The sequence below is a fragment of the Anas platyrhynchos genome, chromosome 19 (genome assembly GCF_047663525.1).
Source record: "Anas platyrhynchos isolate ZD024472 breed Pekin duck chromosome 19, IASCAAS_PekinDuck_T2T, whole genome shotgun sequence".
Classification (NCBI taxonomy): Eukaryota; Metazoa; Chordata; class Aves; order Anseriformes; family Anatidae; genus Anas; species Anas platyrhynchos.
This window is the reverse complement of record NC_092605.1, coordinates 3,382,202-3,409,530: the sequence shown is the minus strand read 5'-3', so window position 1 is coordinate 3,409,530 and position 27,329 is coordinate 3,382,202. Positions and strand designations below refer to the sequence as shown.

Sequence of the window (27,329 nt, the reverse complement as noted above, 5' to 3'; positions counted from 1 at the left end):
CTTCATAATGAATATATCATATTTGTGATAAAAATAAGATGAATATCACAAGACTGCGTACATAGAATTGAGTTTACAGCATCTCCTGGCTCCAGCAGAAGCTTCATGAACATGACAAAAGAAAATAATTCCTTTAATTATCCTTCTTTGTTATATACATGTATAGCCTATGTTTCCTGGTTTCGGTTGCATTTTCAGTGATCTCATAGCATGAGATACAGTGAAAAGCTACAAAAAATGTAATTACACTGAAGAAAAGTACCATTTCAAAGTCTCTCCAGAAACTCTTACCATCCACTAGCTGGCATTTTCATAAGCTCTGACACCCCAAATGAAAGAGATCCCATAAAATCATTTCTGGTTGTTCGATCCCAGTCCCAGACCTCTACGGATAACCGTCGATCTTTGTCTGTAGGTTTTAATTTACTAAAAAGAAGCAGAGAAGAAGCATTTTCAATGCAAAACTCAAATAAATGATTCAATACTTAAAAGGTATTGTATTAAAAGGGGTTAAACTTACAACGTGAATGACTCATTCCAGTGTGGATTCAGAGTAGAACGAATGGTTTTTGTTTTTTGTTTACTTTCATTCTTGGGATCAGGGATAAGTTTCAGTTTAACATAAGGATCTGAAAGTCCATTTGGATCCATGGGAATTAGGTTTTTTGCTTCTCGCACTGTCAATATAAAACAGCCAGCTGATTTGCATGGGATTACAAATCACCATTAACAAAGTAGTAACAAAGTAGTAACCAGAGGAAAGAAACATGTTGAAAGATAAAACAAATAAGATGCAAAACCCACTTGTCAGACCTGGCATGGAAGAAACTAGTTGTTGTAAAGTAAGGTTGCTCTTGGTGATATTTATAAGGATGATAGAGAGAAGTGACAGGAGACAGAAGCAATTCCTAAATGGCATGCTGCTCCTGGGCACCTCTTTTCTGCAATGGAATGATTAAACGTCCAAATCCATCTCTGTAAATTTTTAAGCCAGGAGCGTTTCTTTACGCTTTGATTTACTGATCAATCTTAGGTTACACAGCTACAGGACTATCAGCCAAATACTCTACGAGTGATTGTCGGATCCCAACAGATTTCAAAGGACAGGTTGTTTTATACAATCTATCACTGGAAGCTATCGATACCAGACTTCCCTTGGATTCATTGCTCATTAGCTGTCAGCTGGAATCACTGTGAGCATCGCCACAACAGCACATGAAGTAAAAACACAGAAAAGAGGAATTTAACTTTGTCTTCACCAAAATATTAAGGTAGCTTCTATTTTCACAATGCCAAAAGAAAGCACAAAGGGAGTTAAAAAATCTCACTGATCCTGAGACAAGAACAGCCAGCAACCTGCCTGGGGTGACATACCCCATCAGGCTGCATCCCTATGCGGAACAAGGAACTGAAGCATTGGTGGCTTATGATCATATTTATTGGGGGTTTTGGTAACTTTGGGGTTTTAGTCCGGCTGGAGTTACAGCAGCAGCTGTGGAGCTTCGTTAGGTAGCTCAGAAGTCACTGTAGAGGCGTGGGGTATTTCCATGGATAAGCAGACAGCACTTCCCTCCCTCCTGCAGGGGACCAGCCTAACGCCCAGTAACACTTACACGGCATGTAAGACTTTATTGTGTGTCAATGGCATTCAGCCATCAGCTTCTGCTGAACTTGAGAGCAGATTGAATTTCACTCGTGTTGTGAAGAAGTCCCACCCAAACCGGTCAGGCTGCAACGAACCGCAGCTAAGAGGGATCGAGTTGGAGATGTGAAATTCAGAGTCCATAACTGGGCATCTCAACATCGACTGGGCCAGCAGAGAGCAGGAAATGGCTTTCATCTAGAGATTCCTTTGTGAGATTCCTATTTTAAGATCAAAATTGTTCCTGGAAGGAAAATCTCAAGCAGCTCTGAGAGTGACATAGTTCCTAAGGTATGAAGAAAGGCCAGCAATTAAGAATGAGTCACTAGAGAGATTATCCTGGATTGACAGTGCACACAGCTACTGCTTTCACAGTGTCAGCATCTGAAGGATTTTTTTAAATTTCATCTACCTAACTGAAGAAAAGAAATCTATAAGGAAAATTAGGAAAGATCAACCCTGAAGTCACCTAATACTACTTGATGTTTCTCACAAAAATTTGAACTTTAGCATCACTTAAGAACTCAATTGGAACTAATGCAAAAATAACTAACTAACTAAATAAATACATAATAATAATAATAATAATATATATATATATATATATGTATGATATATCAATATAAAAATCAGGATCTTCAGTAACAGATATTTACTATTGGCTCAGAGCACCCTCCTCCTTTCCTCCCAGGTGTGAATGGCATTTTGACATTTTAAACACAAATTATAGAAATCTCCAGGATTTCCAGCAGTTATTTCCTAGCATGGAAGCTGAAAGGCATCCAAGAAACACAGACATTTTATAGTGCATTATTTCCTCTCATTAGGTATAGAATAATGAAAGGGGCAGTTTTTGGACAACAGTCAAATGACGTGTCAACCAGCTGAAGCACATCTTATCAAAATGCCCTTTGCCCTCCCTTTAGAAATAAAGGCATGGTTGTGTTGGACTGGCAACTGCCTGGCTGCTGCTGAAAGACAGAAAAAGAAGGACAATGAAGCAGAGGACAGATATTACTGTGCTTTACTTGAGGACAGTGAGAGGAAGGTTTGTGAAGTGTTGACAACACCCTTGCTATAACAGAGTGTTGAAGGTGATCTGCAAAATCATATGATGGTTCCGCTCCATCCCCTATACACCTCATATATTTGCTAGTCGCATGCATCTAGCCCTAGGCTGATATTTTTCTTTTACACAGTGGTGAAAGTTGTAGTGCTCAGAATGACTGTGTTCTTCCAAATGACATAGCCGCTAAGTCATCTTTTAGTGCAAATATACCACTCACCATTTAATTTAGGGTGTGGAGGGAAAAGTCTCGGAGGAAAAAAAGGCTGCTGCCATGGAAAATGCAACATTTCAAACAGCTTCAACAGCGCTGTTTGTTTAATGAGAACGTTAGGTGTGGTAGAAAAAGCTGGAAGAGGAAATACCAAGTTTAACTGGTACCTTTCTGGTAGGAATATCCAAAATACTTGTAGAAAGAAGCTCTTTCTACAAGAGCTACTTCTTTGGAACACACTAGTTTGAGTGCATTTGTCAGGATAATTCTCATGCAGAACAGATATCCTGATGTAAATTAATTATTGAAATTAGATCACGGCTGGAAAGGAATTGCATTAACTTGAACCAACATTTGATAATAATTAAGTTATTTTTCTTAAGTTTGTGCCTTTAAAATGAGAGAAAGAAAATGCTTATTGGCTAAAATTTTAAAATCAAATGCACTAACGTTGACTAACTACATTTCCCACATAATTGTACCAGAAAAAATATATCGTATTTCAGAAGAACAGAACAGAAGCAAGCATCTTTCTTGCAGAGCATTTCATTTGTTGTTCCTAACAATCCCTATACCAAGCTGGAAGGAGCTTGCACCGGGGAAAACGATAGCTTTTGATAAAGAGAAGAGCTTCCACTCTCATAAGTCTACACTCTCATGCACTCTGCATTTGCCTTTTGAAGGTTTCCCCACTCAAAATTAGGCTAGAAAAATATTTGTTCTCAATCCTTGAAAAAGATTCAAGGATTATTAAATATTATATATTAAAATTTAGCATAATGAAACTGATCTTCAAATTATTCTGAGGAAATAACATGAAGATTAAATAACTCAGTTAAATATTTTCAATCCCCAAAGGGCTAAACATCACGTAGTGAGTGAAGGATGAAGTGGCAGACTTCCACGCAAGGCACTGTCCTTCCCATCCTGCACTCTTCTTGTTTGTTTGTCTTGTGCACAGCACTTGTGACTGCACTGCCAGGTTCAGCACATGAGCTATTACTTCAAAATCCACTTTTTGATTTTTGTTTCTATATTGCAACTTGGTGTAAGTGAGGAGAGGCATTGACGACGTGTCCTACAGCTTCCCAGAAATATACACAGGGAAGGTGTTGGTTTTTTTTCCTTTACTAAATTTCCTTGAACAAAAATGGCTTGATTTTAGCATGGTGTCTTCAGTGTAATCTTTTATGTTTAAATTCTGTGTGGGGAGGCTCAGTGTGAACCCAAGCAGGCTTTTCAGAAATTGGCTATGTGGATGCAAAGCCATTCTCTGAGGCTCAGCCATGGAGGGCTCCCTGCAGAAAGCCATCACTGATCAGCCTTCGCACACGCTGCTGAGTCTCCAGAACACCACTGACAGCAGGAGGACCTGGCAGCATGTGTACGGATACTTTCTTTTTGCAGGAAACGCAGAATAAGAAAAAAGCCCTCTAAACACACAAAAAGAACCTCAAAGATGAACTAGTATGGAAAGATGCAACATATACTAAATACAGGCTGCTAAAGAAGTCATTATCTCACTCCTTATCTGGCCCATTTGTATTTTTGTCTGTATAATTACTACCCTTAGACATCTTTCTTCACTTCTTTTCTTGAGGAAACAGCATGATGATACTTGTGCCGAACAGTGTTTATAAAGAACTAATGTCTCAGTGGCCCACCTCTTTGAGCCATCCTATTTTTACCAAGACAGGTCAGCTTTCTGTTAGGGGGCTGACAAGAAGAGGTTTGCCCTCCCCACCACAGGCACTTTCTCTTGAGTGTGGTTGAAACAGAGTAAGTTAAATGAAAAAGAACTCCAAGAAAATAGATCAGCTCACCGAGGCTGAATTCTGCTATAGCTGTAATGAGAGCAAGCCATCTCTCATTGCTTTGTAATTATTAGTTAATTATACTCAGCACTGTGATAGAGATGTTGTTCCAATTTACAGTTGGTTCAAGTCAGGTGCAGCACTGCATCACTTGAGGAACTTGGACAGAAACCTAGAATAGCACTTTGCCAGCTTTATGACATAAATATTAAGCATGATAATGATGTCTGTATGCTGCAAAGTAGCTGGTAGGAGCTAAATCTCCTAATGCTTTGTCCAGATTAAACTCGGAATGGGGACCAAGAACACACAGACAATCAGGGAGCAAAGAGAAGCATGTACTGAAGTTCCTAACACATCTAAATTTGCCCATGTTTCTTTTTAGAAACTAGAAATAGTTGTCACCATGCCATAAGGAAAAGGTACCTTTTTCCTCCTTATTCATAATTAAGAGACCACAAGTGTTTAGTCAGCAGAAAACATGGAATATTTGATGACTTTCCTATTTGATTACGTGTCACTGGTATTACGGTAGTAACCAGAAGCTGAGCCCAAAACCGGGACGCCCACCTTTCCAGGAATAGTACAAAGACAGAAGCAAACACAGAGCTGGTTCTTAGGTACTCATACTTTAAATAAATATCTAAATACGACAGAGTGGGCTGCCAGAGAACTGACACTTTATGTAAAGAGAAGAAATTCAAGCAGAACTTTGAGGAATTCAAAGTGCAGATGACAAAACTTGAACTTTTTTATAGAACATATGGGTCAAACATGGCAAATGATACACAGTTATGGATTTATAACTTCTTGTGGTATCAGCAGATAAGTTCAGTTACAGGATTGAGAAAATAAATATTTCTGTCCCTAAAAGAAAGCAGAATTACTTGCAGCATGAATTCACTCGGTTCCTTTTCAAGTCAGTCAGTTACCTTTTTCCTGAAATATCAAGTATTGATAACAAAACAGTTTACTAATCACAGCAACCATTTCTTGCTGATCTTTAACTCCCTACAGGCAGCTTAGAGGAGCAGAAATTTCCCAGCTGGAAGCAAATATTCCATGAAGTAGGTGCTTTTACAAGAGGCTTGTTTAAGTCTCAAATGGGCTTGCCTGGCAAGCTATCCAGCAAAGTGCAAGAAAAGGGAGAACACTGTTAGCTCAAAGTTTCTGTCTTCCCACAGCAAAGCATTAGTAAATTATTTCATAATTCTCATTACTTCCAGAAAAAGAATCATCTACATTCTCCAGTGATGTGTCCAGAGCACAGATGAATTAGGTGAGAGGTAGAGGACTTGTACTCCCAGCCAAGGAACTTTCTCCCTTGCATCTTACCACATTCTGGTCTTAATCACAGTTTAAAAGATTTGCCTTTTAGCAAAAATAGTTTTTCTTCCAAGCTGTGTACTTATACTCTCTGTATGCAAAATCCAAAGCTGTCTCCAGAACTGCTCAGCTTTTACTCAAGATTTTTCAAGATGGTTTTATTGAAACTATCATTGAATGCTTGCTTTCTGGAGCTGATTGTGACTCATGTGTACAACTGACTTCCATAAAAATCCTGCTTTTCAGTCAAATTCCATACAGTGCTTGGTAACTAAAAGGGCTTCTTGATATGTGACTTCTCTGTTCCATAACTATTCCCTTGCCTAGCTAAATTTTCTTCTAATATCTCTCCTGAGACCAGTGCCTGCTCGTTACACCCAATTTCCCGAATCCTGACGGATGGCAACATGATGAATGGAGGCTATGGGAACGCTGCGCTTCACAGGTGATTTACACACAAGAAATGGATGAGTGATTAATTTCCTTCCTACTACAACATGAAAAATGAACTAGAGTTTCCTGATGCTTTATTCCTCTGTCTTTTATTGAGACAGTCTCTCCTGCTAATAAAAAATGTACCATCAACTCTAATGCTCCTTAATAAGTGCTTGTGCCTGCAGTAGGTTCTCCAGTTTCAGTTTCAACTGGAAGTCTCACAGCAGCAACTGCATTTTATTTTTAAAATGATTGCCTATATAAAAAATATTTTCATAGAAAATACCTAGTACTGAGAAGGATAACTACTTAATAAATCATAAGCCTTAACACAAAAATTTGACTCTTATTGTGTCAAACTGTCTGAAAAGGGAATGAATTTATATTCCTACCTGTTTACATTGTTATACAAATCTGTAGCATTTTTTTTTTTTCTATGCAGGCAGATGGACATCTATGAAAAACTAATGCTTCTTTTAAATACAGCACATTGCCTTTTCTTTCATGGTAAAGAAAATTTATTGAATGAAATGGGAAGTATTTGTTTGCTACCCAGGCTGGCATTTCTAAAGGCACAGCCCTCTTTGTACTGAGCACAGCAACCCTGCAGATTCTGGGAAAGCCAGAAAAAAAAAAAAAAAAAGATTATATTCGCAAGATAAAACGTGCAACTCATATCTGAGATATTAAAAAGCCTCCCACATGCAAGTAATTATTTGGGATCGCTTTTATAGGTACTTCATTCTAACAGCTGGTCAAATTGCCAGAATATTCCTGTGTGTTCCACTTTTAACATCAGTTGCACAGTATTATGAAATTAATGCTAAAAAAGAAATATACTAGTACTGACCTAGGCAAACATAAATGAAATTATTAAAGTGTGTGTGTGGAGGGATCTTTTAAGGAAGCAGTTTATAAGTATCTCAAAATTTGCCAAAATTTTCCGTCTGTCACTCCAGCTCCTTTGGGCAGAGGCTGCTCACCCAGCTCCCCACAGCAAGCAGAGTGACAAAACATTAATATGCGGTACCATAGGGTGGCTCAGCAGAAGGCATTCATAAATAATTTGAAAAATGTACAGCGGGGAGTAGAGAACTCCTGGGGAGGTTATTGTTGGAGAGCCTGCTCCGTGCTCCCAGCCCCTGCGGAAATCACGCCCAGGTTTCCTCGTCTTTTAAATAACGGAGGCATCAGGGAAGAATAAAAACACATTTGTTATCCTTTCAGCTAAGAAAAATACACTTAAAAACCTGAAAGCTCTGGGCTGCGTGTATGTATATGTATTTTAACACCGTTTATGTAAGAGAAGGGTGCACTGGATGACAAGGAGTCGCCACCAGCCTGCCTCCAGCCGTGCGCCCGTGTCAGGAGGGCAGATCTTTGTTGGCAGCTGCTGTCAGATCCAGCTCCTGGCAGCTGACAGGTCGCAGTTTGGGATCCCAACAATGTGGCAGCTTTTTATATGTCACTGCACCAGATGGGGTTATTTTCTCACAAAGGTTATTGTTTGCTCACTAAAAAAATAATTCAAAAATAAAATTAAAATAAGAACCGTGAGTCAACCACCTACGAAAGCACTCAGAAGCCCCCCAAATTATACGATGGGTTGACAAGTAAATGTAAGAGTGACAAAACTTCTAACACACATCAGAAGGAAGACATTTAAGTGAAAAACAAAACAAAACAGAAACTAAGACTGGCAAAACTGCTTTACTATGCTTAAAAGCAAAAACCCATCAGTCCAACCTATCAAATTCAGTGAATTCCAAAAAAAAACCACAACAATTCAATATTCTATGAGTTCCTTAGACAAGAGAATTACCAAGCTGATTTACTCCAAGTGCAATAAATTATTAGTATCCAATGCAACTCTTGAGGTAGTAGATATAAAATAAAGAATAGGTATTTAAAAACTGCAACACAAATCAGCGCTGGAAACAGCACTGACTAGCACTGGGGAGATGGTGAGGTTTTGGCAGAGTATAACACTACCAAATTCCTATTAATTTAGGATAAAGCATTGCAGTCTCTAGCACACAGGCAGAAAAGACTGTGGCTACCTTTAAGTACCAACACTGAAGATCCAAAGTACGCATTGACGTACCCAGGAATGAAATATATTTATGTATAGGACTGAATCATTCCCATGATTAGTTCAATTCAAAATAGGCCAAAATGCTTATATATTTTAGATGGTCTAACTGAGCCACTGGCCAGCTGCAACTGGCCTCTTTCCCAGTATTCACTGGGGAAATAAAAAACAATATTATATGCAAGACTTTGTTGGGAAAACACTTAGTAACCAAGCATGTACCGTGGCCATTTTTTGGAAAGAAAAGCGACTACAACTACAAAACCCTCAAAGCTGTGAGGTAGAAGCAAACAGGCCAGGCACTGAACAGTGTCCCCCAAGTGATCGGTCCCTACCATCGTTCAGTATTTGGCACCCCCAGTAAGGGGGTTTCCTTCCCTTTCTTTCCCTTCCCTTAGTATGGGCTTGGTGTATATATATATATATATATATATATATATATATATATATATATATATATATATATGCATATTATTATTTATTTATTTATTTTAAAAAGCTTACTTTCAAGGAAACTCATTTTTATTTAAACAAATTTTCGGAAGCCTTGGAAGTGCTGACAAGCCCCAACATAACAGCACCATAGCTGTCCCATGCAGAACAAGGTTGTAATAAACCTTTTTCTTATAGTCCAGAAACCCACTTGAATGTTGGATGAAAACATTTGATCTGTAGACACACAAATAGCAGCATTTACCAAGTGCTCTCACATCAAAAAGAGCTGAGGAAGAGCATCTACAGAACATCTGCAACAACTTTACCTTACCCATACCTCAGACAAGACCTTTTCAACTAAAACTCTGATGTAGAAAAAAACCTACTTGTATAATTGTTTTACAACACCTCGGTACCACAAAGACTTGTAGAAACCTTTTGTCCCTAAAAGGGCTATGAACCTGCTGAATCATCACAAAAGAAACATTACTTGCCTGATTATGTACATTGCCAGAAATTGTAGGTCGTATTTAAGAGCCTTGCTGCAAAATGGCCTAGAGCAATGCAAATATATTATTTTTTTTTTCACTTGGATGATTTTCAAATTAGTTCTTTCTCCTGGTACAATTACTTTCAGAACCCGCATCTCCCTCTCTGAAATGCTTCACTACTCAGTGAAAGCACCTTTCTCCTAATGACAGCATCTTGGACAAATTTACCCCTCCTACGCCAGCAGGAAGCTATTTGAAAAGTTTGCTACAATTAAGTATCACTTGGGATCTGTTCTAGTCCTTTCTAACTAAATTTCATCATACCTCTCCCTTTCAGTGCATTTTACAAGGTTTGACAGGAGAATCTGGAGGCATTCAGATGCAGAGATAACAAAAGCATGAATGAATGGTGACAGGAGGGAAGTTTGCTACTTGTGTGAGCTGTGAAAATCCAGCGTGGTGGCCTGATTTCCTTTATGCTGCCTACAAGGGCTATGGTAGCTTGTGTGATTCATTCCCCATGTAAGAAGTGCAGAGGTGGAAGGAACATCCTTCTGGTGCACAAGATAATAGAAGGGAAGAAAAGAAAATAGTTCAATTGGGAGGGACCTGCAAATGCCATCGAGCCCAACTGCCTGGCCACTTCAGCGATAATCAAAAGTTAGGCTCTAGCCTTTCAACTGAGCGATGCTGAAGCAATTTAACAACCCTCAGCATCCACAGGTTGCCAACAACCCCATCAAAAAGCAAAAGCAGAAGTGGAGATGTCTGCGAAATGTCCTACTTTGTCCTGCTGTAACTTTACCCTCGAATTTGATTCCCTTTTGCAACACCAAGCACGTGCTGATAGCAGCACCCGGTTCCTGCTTCATTGTGCGGACACTCAATTCCATTTTTTGTGGTACAAATTTTGAAGTATTAGTGTACGTGTAATATGCACGAAGATGTATTAAGATGTGTTGCCGTTTTCTTCATTAAAGCAGTGTTGGTCACCTGTGACAACACACAAACCCACCCCTCTCCTGAAGTAAAAGCATTGATAACTTTGTGTTTTATGACCGTCTTCTTCTTGGTTTCCTGTTATATCATCCTATGTTTTTATTTACTATAGCATGATTCTGTGATTTCTTGAAAGTTCTGACTGATTAAAAAAAAAAAAAAACTTCTTCCTTTAAGAATTTAGATTTAAGACTTGCCTCTACCTAAGAAAAAATACAACTAAAATTGTCTGTTATTCCTTCCTGTATGTCAATTTTTTTCTGTCCTAATTCCCACCCTGTGCTTTCCCTTTGAGTAAATTATTGTAATCTGATTGGCAAATAACATTTTTGCATATTTCTGTCCAAGAGAAAGGAAAAATCAACACTGAAGTTCACTACCAGCTTTGCACTTCAGATATCAGATACTAATTATCAGGTGACCCCAGTTAAAACAGAAAGCACATACAGAGCAAACAAAACATACGCTGTAAATACAAATTCTTAAGTGGATCCTGAGCGATAAACTCTGCTCTCTGATATGGCACAAGGAAGTTCTGCCGGAGCTAAACAACACATCCATTCTGGGGGCACAAAATGGTCCTTCCACTTGAAAAATATATTTTCCATATTTTTTACTTGCAACTTCAGACTTGGAATGAATTGTGGGGGTGTGGATCCAAAGCTTACTGATAAATTCTGGGAGAAGCATTTCCAAGGAAACTAACTACCACCCTCTCCTTCCTTCCTTTCTCTCCCTCCACCCCATCTTGGGAACCTTAACAGAAGAATCTTGAAGAATCTTAACTTGCAGAATCTGATCTTTTAAAAATTATTATTATTTTATAATACACTGGGAATACTATTCGGGATTGAATCCAAGTTCCTTTGTTTATTAAATACTCTGAAATGCAGGAAATAACTCCTTAGTTGATGGAAGTTCAGAGTATTTCTTGTGTTCTGAAGATGATGGCTAACTTCCTGACCAGTTAGATAGCCCTTTGATGTTTCCTAGAAGGAAAATTGACATTATAGTGTTTTTCTAATGAATATTGCTGAACTTTAAAGCTATTATTTTCTTTCATTTTCTGTTTATCTTTAACAAATGTGGATTCTTCAGAATGCCAGTAGCGTTTCTTGATTCAAGAATGCAGTGAGTGAAATCCTCTCCTTTCTGAAGGGAAATACTGTGTCATGGGCTTCAGTTCCCGAAGAAGCTGACCAAAGCATATAAACCCACAGGGCATATTTCACATTTAAAAAAACCTGCAATGTTTCAAAGTGAGCTATTTACCTGTTACTTCCAGTTTGTCAGCAGTGACTTCAGCTTTCAGATAAATCCTTCCTCTTTTCTCGGTGTGATCCATGCCGCAGAGGCTCGGGACATTTATTACGCATTGCTTATGCACATTCATATCACAAGCTGTGAATATAAAAATGGTTCAGACAGCTATGAGAAACTAATAATATGATTACACAGCAAACACTGAGCAAAGTGGAAGTTAAAGACTGACATGCCTAACTGTTGGCAAGATTTGCAGACCATAGCTGCAATGCTTTTTGAGTGACCAACACAGCTAGTTCCCATCTACATTTTGTAGATGGTGAATAGAACATTGCATAAAATAATCTACTTCAGATAACTAAATGTATTAATGAAGTGCAAGAAAAAAAAAGTGAACATGGAATAAGGACTTGCTGGGAATATGACTGAGAAAACAGAGCACTCCTGCCAGCAGCAGCAATGAAGGGAGTTAGGTTTAAATTGATTATTAGGTTTTCTAGCAAGAGACTTCCAAGACAAATGAAATGCAAGGAAAATAGTGGACCTTGGCTACCAAGTGAACTGAAATGTCAGACTTCAGCAGTGTGTTCATCTGTCCACTCCAAAACCAGGTTTCCTCAAAAGCAACATGACAGTGCACTTCAGTCATATCAAAGTCCATACAGCACACTCTCAGCAACGGAGGTGGTTTTCATTAGTATATTATTAGCATACTGAAATATCCACTTGAAACACATCGGTACTATAAAGAGCTCACATTTGAAGTGGCATTTTCCACAGAAAAGAAATAAGAAGTTGTTATTCAGTGTTTCCATGTACTGTTTAAAAGACTCTTTCATAACAAAGCAAAACTTAACTTACTGTCACATTTCATCCCTTGGTGTAGAAGCCCATAAAGAAGTGACCCACAGTGGTCACAGAAGGTTGGGCTGCCATATGTGTGGATCTTAAATTTGTGCTTGCTTCTGGGATCCTGAAGAAAAAACAAAAACAGATTCTTAAGTCATAAGAAATAAGATTGGCACACCTTTAGTACATCACTTCAAATACTGAAAACCTTCCAGCTCTGCAACCTATGCTACAAAAATATATTCCAGAATGTAGCTTGTTCATAACCCCTGTAAGAATACCTACATCAGTGCTCATATATTTGCCACAGGTTTAGTGTTCAGTTCCTATTGCAGTCCCTTGCTTTGGTTTTGTCAGAAAGAGTATGTCAGCTTAGTGAACCCAGGCTTGTTCTGATGATTCAGACACACTAAAACTTCCATTTAGTGACTATACATAAACATAAATAACAATGATGGCATCCATCTTGTGGCTGAACTGTCATACATTGCCTGTTTATTTAAAATTTATCATCACCACTCTGAAAGAACAATACAAAATACAGAAGGGAAGGGAAGTAACTTGTAAAAGTAGCCTGTGGAAGTAATAAGTAAAAATGACCGTAAAATCAGGATCTTGAAGGTGGGATCATCTTGAAATCCTGCAAATTTATCATCTATATTCTTGGAAATGAAAGCGAACAAATTCAAACCTGGCAAGTATTAAGATTTTACACAGATCACTATTCCTGCCTGGTTTTCCAACAGAGAAATTCATGGTGAGGACATTTTGAGGCCACCAGCAGGTTGGAAATGGTTTCTAATTTAGGAGCAGTGAAATGGAATATACCCAAATCCCTTAAAAACAAACTCTGCGGATAGGTCCAGATACATTCTGTTCCTTTAGGGGCTGAAATCCCCTTCAGAGAATCATGAACGTTGATATGAAAAAGGTGGAAATCCCAACTTCAGTACTCTCACCTGCCTCGGGCATGGACACAGGTACAGAATTTGAGGGGCACCCAGCTCGCACAGCCTGTTCCCAACATCTGAAGATGAGCATTGCCAGAACAAACAACCCGACAGCCCTACACTTTCTGCGTACATCAGGTATTTTGATATCCTTCGTGATTGCCTCCAGCTTCGACTTCATGGTTCAGCACAGTTTTGGGAAGCGTGATTTCTCTCTGCATTTTAGTCAAAACCATCACTGCACAATCTCCATCAGAAGCTGGGAGAGACTGCAATTCTTAATTGAACACGTTGGGGTTTTAAATCAATTCTTGCTAGCATTTTCTTTTTTCCTTCAGATTTTTACAGCCTCATACACTGACAGAGGATGAGGACAGAGGAGCTATGCGATACCAGGTCTTGCAGGCATTTAAACATCCTTAGCAAATAAAACTGCAAAATGAGGTCTCAAAATTGTTCTCCTGTTTACATTTTATATTGGTTTTAATAAACCTCTGCATTAGATAAGAATTATTAAATTGTCATCAAGAATAAACCAAGCTTTCAACTTGCATTTACCAATAAAAGCTCTCAAGAAAAATCAAAAGCAAAACACGTTATACAAAATGCTGACTCTCTTAAAAAATGTAGTATAAGTGCTTCCTCAAGGAATTTGGGAACTCCTGACAGAAATTTAAATGAAAATATGACTGTGAAAAGGCAGAATCTTGCCTTGAAAATGTAATGCTTTGCCATGCTATAATTTGTGAAGGTTTTTTGTTTGTTTTGGTAAATGTTTTTGGTTATTTTTTCTGTACTGATTCTAAGCCTTAGAATGAATTTATAAGCAGTAGTTTTCACTGCACAGGTAGAAACTACTTATTACTTGGGAAAACCAGTAAGGACTTTACAGCAAGAATTCCAATTGGCATTGTATTCCAGTCGTTCTATTTATTATACAGCCTGAGATATGAAACGCAAACTGCTAACAACCATATTTATTTTGTAAACACAGTTAACCGCGATGGAATGACATTCAGAATGCTCCAGAGAACATCTGTTTCGTTATTTATTAAAGATATAGCCAATGGGTGTGGGGTCATGGGAACACTGCTTCAGTAAACGGATATCTGATGGCCTGACTTGGACTAGATATATGCCTACCAAAAGATTTAAAACACAATTTCAAAGCTAATTCTTCCGTAATTTTGTGTTTACAAACAAAACTTGTTGGGAACTTGTTGCCTTATAAATATATCCACTTAAACATTATTTTGGTAAGCACATCTGTTGCTAAGAAGGACAAAAACCACAGCTACTAAGAATGACACTGAATAAACAGATTTGTAAAGTTGTGTTTAACATGTGACATAAGTGGTATTTATGAGTATCATGTAATGATACAGAGGGGAAAGAACGACGGGAAATTATTACAGTGAGTGTCTAATAGATACATTGAACCTGTGTATTATACTGAAATTATATAACAAGCACTACCAAATAATTCCATTCCAATCAATGGAAACACATGGTAATTAAGTTTAGCAGGGGTGTGTGGGGCTTAAAGATGTTGTGACATTTGAGGACAACCATACCGCACTCGGTAAGAGCAAAGCATTTGTATGAAACAATGAAATTAGAACAGTCACGTAAATAAATCAAGTTGGGTCAAACCCTTTTTCACACAAAATCTGTGAAAATGCTCATTGCACAATGTTTAAAATGAACAATTCAATATGAATTAGATTTTAAGAGAAACAAGCATGTTCTATTATATTTTATTACGCTGTACACACACACAAAGTCACTTCTTCCAGGCACAGCATAAAAATTCAGAGGACGAAGTAAAACAGCACCAAAACTATTGCTGAAATGGAAACTTTGCATGCATGAAATGCAACTACTTCCATCTCTTTAATAGAAGTAAATAGAAGGACCTCTGAAATATTTAAAGGGTAACAAATAAGAGATCAAACTCTTCATTAGTATTTAACCCTATTTTTCTGTTTCAGTCCTAGGCATTTTTTTACATTTGGTAAATTTAAGAATTAAAAACATCAAAATATTGCTTTGCAAGCAAATATGAGAATGAATAGAGAAAGCTCAGAGATTTCTGCACACCCATCAAAGACGATCAAACTGCTCATGTTATTCCCTGTACTAACATGAACTTCTTGTGCACTTGAAATCTATAGTTTACACTTTAATTATAACTATTTTGTAATAATTATTTTGCCCTCACTAATTACTGTCTTATACTATTAATTGCAATTAACACATATTAATTGCTGATACAATTTAATGTTTCCCAATGTTGAATATGCATTAAGGGATCTATGTGCATAACTGAGGAAATAACACCATTTTTTTGCCAGTACTTTTCAGCTAGAGGTAAACTAGTGAGTTAGAAGAAAGCTCCTGGAGATTTTTTTCAAATATCCCCTTTTAATCAATGTAAACTTTCAATAATTCCTGAAGCGTTGCTGGCAGTCATATTTCATAGTAAACACAGGGAGCCAAGCCAGGATATGACAGATGAACTGCCAAATAATGGCTGCTATTTGCAAGAGAATTGAACTTTGCACTAAACTTGGCATAGATTAATTGTGAAACTCCAAAGGGAAAACCCACTTCTGTTTCCAAAATCCATCAAAATTATGAAGGGGGAAAGCGGCAATTGGGAAAGCATTACCACTGCACTTGTTAAGCAGTGATGAATGATACGCTATATTGAAAGTCCTGTTATTTTCATGCTGAGAAGTGCTTTTCTTTCCTCTGCTTTTACTAAGGCAATTCCAAATTTTTTAAGTAGAACTGTATGCAATATATTAAAATTAAAATGGAAAAGGAACTCTGAGCTGCGAGTATCACAAACACTGAAATATCTGCCTTTGAAATACCTTTAAATTGGCAGAAAGTTAGACAGGGTTTGCGAGTTGATGGCAGCACAACAGACGAGTTTTAGGGCCTGTTGTGGCACATGTGGGCACTGAGCCCCTATAAAGATGAATAGGGATTCAGCATATACGCCCCAAAGGGATGTGAAAAATCAAAATCCTATTCATTAATCTCAAAGTTGAGGCATGCTTATAGGGAGCCTGACATCCATGGCAATGCGTTGTACACAGAGGTGCACTGTGTGGACCTATGGAAGGAAAAACTGAAAATTCGAGCAGAAACCGGTCATAAACCCATAGATATTCACAAGTGACTTCCCCAGACACCTTTGGCCCTGCCAAAGTGGATCAGATTTGCTCCCAAGCCAGATTCCTCCCTCACTCCAGCAGAGGGAAGCAGAACACGGCGGCATCTCCCCCTGGGTGCTGAGCTGCACTGGGCCTCCTGCAGCTCTACTGCCACCATCGCTGCCTTTTGGCTTTGTTTAGCAAAAATCAATCCATTTCAGCACCAACTGAAAGCACCCCTTGTCCAGAAATCGTTCTGTCACTTTTCTGGATCAAAGATGGGAGTGGGAAATAATTGAAAGCGCATGGTTAACCAGCAGCAGATGTCAAACTGTGCTCCGACACATTACAAAACAGCTTATGATTATTATCCTTCTGAATTCTTTTTAAAAGCTCCCTTTTGATTAGTATTTTATTCCCATTGATGGCAACATTGAACCCACTATAATTTTGCAGGCATTAAATAATCACTTTGCTTTTAAGCATAAAACGCAGAAAAAGCACCTCATGCGAGGTTGCAGCCGTGGGCATTTTGTACACAAAGCAGCATCACATTATTACTTACTGAAGTCCTTTCAGAGTATGTGACTTCTCATATCAATAACTGTGTCCCCAGAACTATGTCTCTAAGACCAACTTTGATATCGATTCTGTGATGCTTTACTCAAATTGTATTTAATTCAGCATCTTCTGGGTGACAGCTAGAACTGGTAAGGTTTTTCAGCAGAAATTTAACCACCACCACAAGCAGATCTGCCATTGCTGGAGCCTCTCCCATTCTAGTTATTAAGGTGGGGGAAAAATGAATATTTTCAGTCATTTATACCAAGACACACACATGAATTGGGCTTTAATCAAATCCTACATCCTCATCCTCTGTCCCCACCAAAACGTCCTTAAAGCCTGGATCGTGAGCAACGCCATCCCAGCAGGTTGATGAACCCACTGTGGTTATTACCCATATATTCACTTAAAAGAGCTTTCTGTTCCCCAAGTGAATACCAAGTTAATAAAACATATCTGAGGAGAACTCAGCGTGTTGCCTGTGTGTGGAAATGAATCCCACGCTCATCCCACACCACCCTCAGGCAAACTTCTGTTTTATTTGGGAAAGTTTTCAGACTCCAGCCTTCCTGAGCACCTCACAGGCAGTGACTGCAACATCCAAGCCTGCACCTAGACACCACAACTACCCGAGCAGCTCTCCTGTGCTATTTATTTTCCTGTTGAGAAAACAAAAACATCAGGTGGGGATTTGCAAGGAGGCAGCTTCAACCTTGAGAAGCCAGGGAACCAGGGAGCCAGATGCTTCTGCTGGAAATAACAGCCAGGGCTTAAGATGCAGCTCCCCGGACTGTAGCCCAGAAGGGAGCAATGGCATCAGGTCCCTGCCTAGCTGGTCCCCAGCTCTGTCTGTCCCTGCCTGCATGAGGCTGTGTAATTGGCAAAGGGAAAGCAAAGGGAGCCAGAGACTCTCAGGAATGATTAAGTGGCACGACGAGGTCAGTGATTCAAAGATCACACCACTTACTACAAACTGTACAAATCTTTAAAGCTTATTTGGTATTTCCCTCTGAGAGCCACAGTGTCGAGAAGGAAAGGACACAACAAGAGAAGCTCACAGCGCATCGCGGCACGCCAGGCTTCCATCGCCTCCAGCCCCAGGTCAGTGTGCAGCTGCCAGCAGAGAAGGAGGAGAGGAATGATGGTAGGAAACTACACACCACCTCCCTTGATTAAATAAGAGGGTAGCCTGAAATAAGGACGTGCAGAACAGTTTGAGGAAGAAATCAAAATAGTACAAGAAATCTTCAAAAGCAAAATGTAAGAGTTTATTCTGATAAGCTCTGTTAACTTATGAATATATGACCTCCTTTCAGTAAGACACATGAACTCAAATTAGTGTTTTACAGACATCCACCTGCAGACAGCTCCCCTGCTGGCACAGAGCTGGCTCTGCCCAGGAATCCTGGCTGCAGGCATAGCGAGGAGCTTCGCTGGGTGGACTGAGACATTAAAGGATGCACTAATACCATTCACATCTCCAAGGTGGGCATCCACACACACCTTAACAAAGGCAATAGGCAATAGCAGCATTCAAATCAATGGTAATAAAGGTGGTAATGGGATAAGAAAACCAAGATAAAGTAAAAATATAAGTCATAAACCATATGTAAATTTGACTTTAAGACTGTACAACATGGGTACAGTGGAGAAGAGAAGGGACGGGCTCTTTCTATGACAGATTTGAGAACTAACAGGTAGGAGCAAGTCTCAAGTTCTGTAGAGGAACTTGAGTCTTTCATAAAAAACACTCTCCAGCTGACAACAGCAGCAAAAATTCCCATTTCTCACCACTGTTACTAAAGACCACTTCTATGCTTTATTAATCTGAAGGGACTTAGGAAAATACAGTAAGAAAAAAACGCATGTTTAGTTAATACTGAGAATTATCAACCACTTCCTTCTCTATCCTTGTACAGAAGGGAACTTCACCCCAGTTCAAAACTGACTGAACAGCAGATTTTTCAGGTCCCTCCTGGAATTCACACTAAATTATTATTTTTAATTAAAAGAAACAGGTGGTCATTGAATCGACTGATTTTGATTGCTGCCTTTTGTTCATGTTCTTCTGGCACAAAATAGTTCTGATTGAGTTGGCAAATGGAGAAAGAAGATCTGCATAACAGTACTCACAGGGATTTATAATTTCCTAATTACTATCAATACAGTTAAATTCAGAAGGGACTTGGTGTTTACCGGCTATTTTTTTTTCATTCTTTTTTAATGAAAAAACTGCAGTATAATTACAGAAAGCGCATAAACAAAAGATCCTGTCAGAAACTTATTCATGACTAGGAGAAAATGAAGCAAAATTTTGTTTCGGATACAACTCAACAAAATGTTCCAGCGTATCAATCATTGCAAAACAGACATGAATTAAAAACTCAACTTACAAATGTAATAACCCCTTTTTTAAAGCTTAGTTTTCTCTGGAGTTTTAAGAAGTTTTAAGCAAAAGTTTTAAGGATGGTCCAGAGATTATAGGATCTGGATTCAAAAGGTGTACTGGAAAGACAGAGGCACAGCTGTTCTGTGCCTTGAAAAATATTATTTATCCATTTTATTAATATATTTGTCGGACATATATCCTTTAAAACACTACGTACCCTTTACTTTTTTACACCTAGAATACTTTTTACAGTACATAGTTCAACGCTGATCAGATGGAGGAAGTAATTTAAACAAATTCCCATGCTGAACTGTTGAACAGCAGAAACAACAATGCAGTTTTTGTGCTTTCCAGTGGAGCTGAAATGCAGTTATAGGTACAGGGCATCATTAACATGACAGAAGACTTAACATAAAGAGGGAATGCTGTCCTTGTCATTTGGCTGGGGGACATCAGGTCACACGTGAAACAGTTTCATTTATTTGTGTACAATAACTTCTCCTCAGGTTTTAAACATTTCACTATCTGCCACCTTGCTTATTCTAGACATGATGTGATTTATTTTTTTCCCCCAGTATCCTGAGTTGGAGCTCGTATTATCCTTCTTTCATTCATTTAAGCACAAGATGAAATGAGATAAAGGCTGAAAACTAACCCAACCTGAAATCCCCTGGTCTCTCTGTAAAAGCAGTGACCCTGAGTGCAGAGGTATCAGGTCAAGCAATTCAACATCTGTCATGGTTTGCACGCTATTCACACAGATAACCAATACATGTTTCTCCAAGAAATAATCAGAATCCAGGTACGGAAGAACATGAATGACTCCAAACATTTTATTTTATTTTATTTTTTTTCCAGAAGCCATCACAGCCATAACTCCAAACCCTTTCTGGCATGTTAAGACTTAAAAACGTGGTTTTGTGACCCCCAAACTTCATGACTGCAAAAATGAAAAGAAAAAAAAAATCCAATATTTATTTGTGAAGCCAAACCTCAGCCAGTCCTGTCTTGTGTGGTTTGAATTAAGGTCTTTACAACTATTACGCCATGGACTTGAGATATGTGTTGGTCCCTATATATAGGTACTGCCTCATCTATACCCTACAGCTCTCTCACCTTCACTGCAGGGTAAGTGCCGACACATGCATCGGGGGGGTTATTTTTGTCTTTCTGACAAACCTCGCTGCGATCCTGCGTCGCCGCTACACCAGCAGAGTTTTTGGTATGTGCTCTTACAGTGCCTATGATCAGAAACAGCAATTTTTGAAAGGTCGGGGAAGATTTCAGTTCAAAATCAGTACAATTTTCATGACTCAGCAGCTTCCTCACATGAGAACTTGTGGGGTGATCTATTACTCCTAATTTGACTTCTTTTTTTTTACATTTATTTCTTATTTTCTTAACAGACAGACATGAATTTAAAACACCTGAGCAAATTGCCTTCAAAGTTACTCACTGAATAATTCATTTTTTGTCTGATATTTTATACATTTGTTAATCACCAAAAACAGGGCAGGAAGGAGGGTAAAATATGTGTAATTTAAGCACAGGGGCTCATTCCAGCTCTGCCTTTTCAGAAGCACAGAAGTGAGTACCTATAAATTAGGCAGACATTTCTTAACATGGGCATTTCTTAACATTCCCTTCTCCAGAGACAAAAATCCCAGTGAAGGACTGTACATGCAAATGCCATTACTGACTGAAGGGTTTGAAGCTTATCTCAGAACGTGAATGTGAAAAAGGCTGCGCTCCACAAACCACAGCCAGAATTGCACCGTGGCAGATAGGGAGGCACAGAGTCCTTGAACGGTCTTTGAAATTGTATAACCACTGAAACACTATTTATTTATGCCTTGAACAGATGTTTTTCCATATGTCTAAATAACCCTTCTTCAGAAAAGTAATTCAGGCACGTTAAATTTTGCAGACCAAGGAATACGGAGGCAGACTCATTAGCATTTATAGAGCGTGGGGCATATTTCCTATAGCAAAGTCAGTATTTCCTCCTCTGAGTCACTAATCCTATTTGTTTAAGTAAAGAAAAAACATATAAAATAATAAATTATTATAATTGTAAAAAATATTATAAATCTGACTGTACAAGATGCTCTATTTGTCCTCGAACCCTGCCCTCACGATGCCAGCTCACAGCCAAGCTGTCTTACCCATAGAATTTTTCCATGGCAGTGGAAAATTATTAGTTGATTATAAATTCAGAAACCAATACTAAAACTTTAAGGAAAAGTTAGCAGTGCTCTACAAACCCCTGAAAGACAGGTCTGCTTTCAGCACAGCTTCTTGATCCTCAGACATTTGGCAGCATTACTTGTGTTTTAAAACAAAGGCAGCGTTACTTTGGGGAGGAAAATGCTTCACCGTGACCACAGAAAAGAGCTCGGTTACATTAAAAATAAAAACTGACACCAAGCTGCCGTCCCTTGGGCTGAATTGGACCCTTTTGAGGTTCGCTAATCAAACAGGTGGACACAGACAAGCCGTGGTGGCATTGGAAGAGCAGCGAGCTCCTGGGAGCAGTGCTCTGGGGCCACCAGCCCAGCCTTGCTCCTGGGGGGAACGAGCCTCCACCACCTGGCAGCATTAGGAAAAGTCCCTGCCGCATTCAGCACTGCACAGTAATATGATATACAAATATTTAATCCCTTGCAATTAACTGTGCGCTGTTCAAAGCAGAAAAAATTATGGAGATAGAGAAACCTCCCCAAACCATTCAGGAACATTGGAAGATAACTTCCTAGCTTGATCTCTCCACTATGCCCATCCTGAGAGCACTCAGTACCATGCATTTTCCCTTCTCCTCCTTTAATAAAAGTGTTTTTTCTCAAGGCTGCTGATGGCAAAGGAGCTTCCCAGATCACAATGAAGGCTTTTCATTTGGAAGGAAGCCTGCACAGAAGCACTTTGCTGGCAGAAAACTTCCACAGGAGGGAGGACGAGTCCTGAGTCCTACTCCTGATTTCTCAGAAACCTTTGGTGGGCAAGAACATTCCTTGGTGGAGCCTCAGACCACGAAGACTGCACAGCTCCAGAAAGCACTGCAGCATCTACCCCTACCAGCCACTGGAAACCTCTCCAAATATTAAAATCTCCCTGTAACGGTGATTTTAGGTAAGGGAACAAACCCAGGACAAACTGCCAAGCGTGTGGCATGCCTGGGACAAATCTCAGCAGCTTTGCCTGTTCTGTGTTTGCAGAACCTCACATACTTACAGGCAAGACTCTTCTGCATCCTTTCCTCTTTCTTTTTCTGTTTGGCAGAAGATAAGCCAGCACGAATTAATAGTGCCCTAAATGCTGGCACACATAATTTCTGAAGTTCATCTCCATGAGCACTACTGGGTCAATTTTGTACAAAAAACACATATCCAGGAGCAACAGACAAAAATACCGAAGAGTGAGAAATAGATAAATAGCTTTTTCCATTCTCTTAACAAATGAGAAAACCCTTTTCCATTTTGAAACAAATGGAAAATGAATGAAAAAGCTGTGCCTTGCCTCTGTCCTGCTATTATGAAATTCAGTCCAAACACATGGTGGGAGTCCCCACAACGATCGCAACTCTAATTAATTTGCCAACATCAGGCAAGTCAGGACCCTTGCCTGCTCATCGCATCGTTCACCACACAGACATGGCCTTTTGCTAGGAACTCTGCAGGCTGATACCGCCATTGAGGAAATAAAGAATATGGAAAGATCTTAAGTCTCATTCATAAAAGCTCTTACAGTGCCTTGTTCAATCCAGGAACACAAAAAACACATCTGTGAAAATTGTCTGGCATTTACCAGAGCAGAATAATTGCATTTTTCCTAATCTGCAAGTAATATAATGTTTAAAAAGAAGAATAGAAGAAACAGTCCTTGCTCTATAATCCAGTATGTAGCTCAACATAGGCTTTTTCTAGCACTGCTGGCTAAGCCTTTGTAAGGCTGCATCAAAAACAATTATTAAAATTAATCCCAGGAACAAATGGAATTGCACAATATTAATCCTGCTGAAAGAAAAAATCTGATATGATAAACATGCAGCAGACTTACATAAGGAACAAGGAAATGGAAAAAAAAGATCTTTGATAACCAGGTTTGCTAGCACTGGTCAAGTGTTAGGCCTGTAGGAATACATGAAAAATAAACTTTTCAGTAAAATATAAACCCTTCCTTCTGTAGCACCCATCTTGGAGACAATCCAGACCTTTATAGCCTATCTAGGAGAACCTGGAGGAAATTATTAATATATATATATATTTTTTAATTGAAGATAACATATTAGGTTTTGGGGAAAAAAATCCTTCCATAACAGACTACACCAAGCAGAGAACATAGAAAAACATAAATGCAAAGCACATATTTATAAACCTGGCAGCCAGAAATCACATTTTGTCTCCAGAAGTCACTTCAGCCCACAAAAAACTCTTCTTACCGTTAAAAGAAACAAACACAAGGAGGCATTAATACACTTCCTCCAGATGAACTTTTACATGCGCTAAAGGAAACTAACTGCTTCAGATAACAGTGTTATAATGTGCATATTCCAAGTTATTAGATTGCTGTATAATGCAATCAGCAGGAAGTTACTTGAAATTGTAACATAAATGCTTCTGGTACAGTTTACATTGACAATTTCATATGCAGGAGAAATGTGTCTCATATATTGCTCTTCATTGGAAGTTTGATATTTTGGAAAAGAAAATGAATTAAAAGAAATTAATAGAAGAATTTCAGACTTACACTAAGTATTTTATCTATTCAAAAAAAAAAAAGATGTACTGGATCAAGTAGACAAAGTATTTTTCTGCAGTGTCCAATGACTGTGCTTGGCATGACGTAGCAATGATAAGGACGCAAAATGCCCTCTAGCCACACTGATGCAAGACAAACCAGGCAGGCAGTAAATTCATAAAGTTAAGAAGCAGAGGGGACACAACCTAGGAAGAGGGCTGAGCCTTCCATGCCTTCTGCAGCCCCAAGCAGAGTGCCCAGCAAACTCAAGAAGGAGCTGGGCAAGTGAAAGCAATCCTAGTACAAAAAAAAATATATATATATTTCAGATATAATCCACATCTTGATCTCTATTGCATATCCTGGATATACACGTTTGGTCGAGATCACTGAATGCTGATTTCCCTGTGATTCTAGTTAGAGCACTCTACATCTCCCTTCCATGGCATTTATGGGCAGCTAGAAAGCCTGGCAGCAGTTCTAGTGGATAATGCAAAGCACTTGTTTGCTAGAGCAGCCCCAGCCTTTGCCAATGCTTTTGTAATTTGACACATTTTTCAAGCCACAGGTAGAGGTTTTTGCATCTATCACCCTACAGATTCATTCTGGAGAAACAAATTGTTTGGGATACAACTTAGAGAAGGAGAAACCTCAGCTCAACCACTGGACACACACCGTGACGTGATGAGCAGCTATTCTGCCCAGTGAGTAACACCGAAGTGTTGCTGCACTGCGGTGGTGAAGCTGCTAAGAACAAGCTGTTTGACCAATTTCTGCAAATCAGTTGCTGGGAACTGAAAGGTGACTCCTTGGAGCTCTGCTGATTCAAAGTTATCTGAGAATTTGTAACATCCTCCTACTACAACAGAATTATAAGAAAAACTCCAAAGGAGCTGGGGTTGGTAAAGAGGAAAGTTCTGCTTTACCCAACAGAGTTAGCAACAGCTACCACAAATTATTTCCTAATTTCTGCTGTCACCAAGAGCAGCTGTCCATCCTACCCACCATGCGTGCACGGTAGCAAGGCAAAGACGTCTGACCTGCTTTAACACGGGGTTATTCCAAGATGCAAGCAACACGAAGTCCAACTCACCTTCCAAACCAGGGAGGCTGCTCTTGCACCTAAGCCAATTGCTTTATGCCCGTGCCCTCAGACAGGCACACAGCGCTGCAACAGGCTTCAGCTGAAAATTAACCAACGTGCCCCCGGGTTACTACGAGCAAGACAAAATAACACACAAACAAACAGCAAACAAAGAACTGACAATGGCTGACTGAATCTGGCACAGAAATCTATAAAAATACATTATTTAAGAAAGTATGATTTGAAAAACAGAAATAGTACTAGTTCAGGTTCAAACAAAAATGAAGTTTCATAATAAATGTCAGTCAGAAAAAGACTAGACTTGTAGCAAAACAAAACACACAGTTACAAGATAAACATGAATAACGTGTTAAATATTTACAAAATCACATCATCTCCCCTAAAGTAAATGTATATATTTTTTTAAAGTGATTACAACAAATGTGTGTATTAAACACATGCTTTTCTATGGAATTCACTATTCTGGTGAGACCAGTTATTGTTAGTCCCAAATTCACCCAATTGCTTTAAATTCAATTCATTGCTTTATACCCTTGCCCACAGTTTCTGCCATTACCTATGTGCCTGGCCCATCAATCACAGTATTACAGATTGGCACCTCTCTACTTACATTTATCACTTTTCCATTTTCCTTCAGCACTTAGCATCATTAATTTATCAAGTCTCATTCCATTCAACTCCCACGGCTACTTTAAGCATGACAGAGCAAGGTCTTGTTTTATTATTTTTTATTTTTTACATATTTCATGTCAGGCACAACAAATGAGGCTACTCTGCAACAGCAAGACAACATTAAAAAAAAAAGGCTTTTATCACAGCGTAATAAAAGTTTAAGTACACAAAGTATAAACACAGCTCTATGCTGCATTTATTCAGCATTTTTATTTTTAATGTAGAAGCAGCAAAACCAGCCAGCCCATATTCCACATCAATGGGAGGCGCATCCTCATCCCTACATTATGTAATCTAGCTATTTGCAAAGCTTATATTAAAGCATTTGGAGATGTTTTATTTTCCTGGTGATGATATTTATTAATTTTTCATCAGAATGTCCTTTCCAAATAGAGTAAATATTGAGCCTGCCAACCCCCTGATATTCCAAAATACATCGTCCTACAGAAATCAGCCCAAGTCAGTTCAGCACAATTCAGTTAAGTTATTAGCTAACACCAGACACAGCAAGAGCCTTTCTTACAGTCATCTGGGCAGTTTCAAAGGTTGGAGCAAACCTGGGTTGTGACACGCCGTGTCAGATTCTCTGAACAGAGGCTATCCTTCCATATCCAGTTTTCTGAAGATTTTTCAAGTATCTGCTCTTCTAGAACTCCAAAATCCCCCAAATTAATGCAAAATGTCTCCCAGTTTTTGTTTTTTAAACCATTAACCTTTTTTTTTTTTTTTTTTTTTTTTTACATTTGGAAAGCACAGGAGTATTGCCGAGATTGTACATTACGCAGCTGGCAGGGCTGGCTGTCAACAAACAGCAAATACCCACAGTGAAGAGACAGAAACACAACGGGTTTGGTCAAATACGGCATTTGTCTGTGCAAGTGAGGCTGCTACGCTGCCTATCTCACAGCCTTAATTCCAATGTCGTCAGCCAGATTTTCTCTTTTCCCATTTTTCCTTTTACGTTTTACATCACAAGGATAAGGTAAATGAAGTCTCACTCAACAAACCACTGCAAGAGCAGCAGATCTCAAATGTTCCTCCCAAAAAACTCAAGCAGCATGCACGATCGAGGGATATTAACTCAAACACGAAGTCCAGCAGCTTTGCACTTGTTTTTTCAGCTTA

At 38.9% G+C, this 27,329-nt stretch overlaps 1 protein-coding gene across 3 annotated transcripts in view; it reads right to left on the bottom strand.

Moving 5' to 3' along the window:
• The window catches only part of PRKCA (protein kinase C alpha), a 169,336-nt gene that overhangs the window by 47,702 nt on the left and 94,305 nt on the right, over window positions 1–27,329 (bottom strand). For all 3 annotated transcript variants that reach the window (XM_021269952.4, XM_027471337.3, XM_027471338.3), the window contains exons 4-7: window positions 12,639–12,750; window positions 11,787–11,915; window positions 521–677; window positions 292–426 (exon numbers count right to left, since the gene is read on the bottom strand). In XM_021269952.4, the coding sequence (XP_021125627.1) occupies window positions 292–426; window positions 521–677; window positions 11,787–11,915; window positions 12,639–12,651 (434 nt within the window). In that variant the 5' untranslated portion in view covers window positions 12,652–12,750. The remainder of the gene's footprint in view (window positions 1–291; window positions 427–520; window positions 678–11,786; window positions 11,916–12,638; window positions 12,751–27,329) is intronic.